This window comes from Netta rufina (genome assembly GCF_964035555.1).
Source record: "Netta rufina genome assembly, chromosome: Z".
Taxonomy (NCBI): Eukaryota; Metazoa; Chordata; class Aves; order Anseriformes; family Anatidae; genus Netta; species Netta rufina.
In genome coordinates, this window is record NC_140126.1 from 14,689,792 (window position 1) to 14,691,235 (window position 1,444).

Here is a 1,444-nt window from a genome sequence, read left to right on the forward strand (position 1 = left end):
CAATGTATCCCTTGGAAAATTTGAATCATTAAACATCCATTAAAAAAAAAAAAGTCTTTCACATCATATGTCTGGTCATTATTCACAAGAACAAACAACACAATATTGCAACAAATAGCGGTGCATTACATTCTTGCTTTTACTACTTAGGCACAGAAGCTGCACATGTGAAAACTGTTACAGCCACTGAAGACCCTAGCACTATAAATAGGGCTCTATTGTTAGCAGATAGGAGATGAAACGAGCCTCACCAAGCATGGCATGTCTGATTAAGCGTTAAGCTCTCCCTGCTAAAAGTGAGGCTACATCAAGTGATCAACGAGCCTGAGGGTAAGGCACACGCCTGGCAAGAGCTCGGTCTGACTCCATAGCTTCCCCCAGGCAACACGAACACAGCAACTTATCTTTCTGCCTCAGCAATGGCAGAAGCTGTTATAAGACACTGGGTGGAAACTCCTGTACGCTATCAAGAGCAGTTTGCTGCCCAGGACCTGGAAGCACACAAGCTGGATCACTCTCTGTATGCTTTGCCAGGCCCTTCTACAGCAGCAGTGAGCAACAGGAGGCAAAATGTGGAAGGTACAGCCAGGGCCGAGGCCAGTGGCCAGGAGCAGGGAAACACAGGCTTTCAGGTCTTGCTGGATGTTGTGCAGTTCCGCCCTGAAGATATCATCATTCAGACTTTTGAAGGCTGGCTCCTGATCAAAGCTCAGCATGGACCCAGGATGGATGAACATGGTTTCATATCGCGAAGCTTTACCAGACAGTACAAATTGCCTGACGGAGTGGAGAACAAGGATTTGTCTGCGCTCTTCTGCCATGATGGCATTTTGGTTGTTGAAATGAAGAACTCGGTGGGAATGAATTAGAACCTTGTCCATAGTTTATTGGTGAGATAAATTATTCTTAATATAACAAGATGATATCATTCAAGTAATGCTGTAGAGTGTAGAAAGCATGTGGCTGTATTTATATTACAGGAAAGGAAAATCTCTGTATATATTTTTCAGTATGCTGAATTTATTGCTTGATGTGAAATGTTAGACTACTTGTCTCAGGCTACATGTATGCTGGAAAGTTAGGCATTTTGAACAGTAGAAAATTTAGACTAATCACAGCAAGAGAAAAAAAATCTATTTGATATTATTGAAAATAAAACACATTTAAGAGTTCAGTGAAGGAGTTGTATTTCTTGCAATAAGCATTTGTAATATATATTCATAATCATTAAAGAAGCAATAGACAGGTTAAGAGTGTTTTTTTTGTTTGTTTGTTTTTTTGTTTTTAACTTAATTTACATACTGAAAATGTTCTTTTCTAGTTTTTTAGATTAAGTTCTCCTTCCTAGGCTCTGGAGAAGCACACAAACTGAAGGATACTATCAAGAAAAAAAAAAATCACAATTCAAATTTATATACAAAATATCCTTGAAAAAGCACTTCTT

General features: G+C 39.1%; 1 protein-coding gene across 1 annotated transcript; it reads left to right on the top strand.

The window, feature by feature from the left end:
• The first annotated feature begins 347 nt into the window (after window positions 1-347).
• On the top strand, window positions 348-1,057 carry HSPB3 (heat shock protein family B (small) member 3). The gene has a single exon (XM_084304862.1). The coding sequence runs from the start codon at window positions 420-422 to the stop codon at window positions 867-869; it is 450 nt and encodes a 149-aa protein (XP_084160988.1). The 5' UTR covers window positions 348-419; the 3' UTR covers window positions 870-1,057.
• The last annotated feature ends 387 nt before the right edge of the window (window positions 1,058-1,444 follow it).

Bases quoted from the DNA above. Each gene is read 5' to 3' on its own strand.
- HSPB3 (XM_084304862.1), top strand. From the start codon at position 420: ATGGCAGAAGCTGTTATAAGACACTGGGTGGAAACTCCTGTACGCTAT.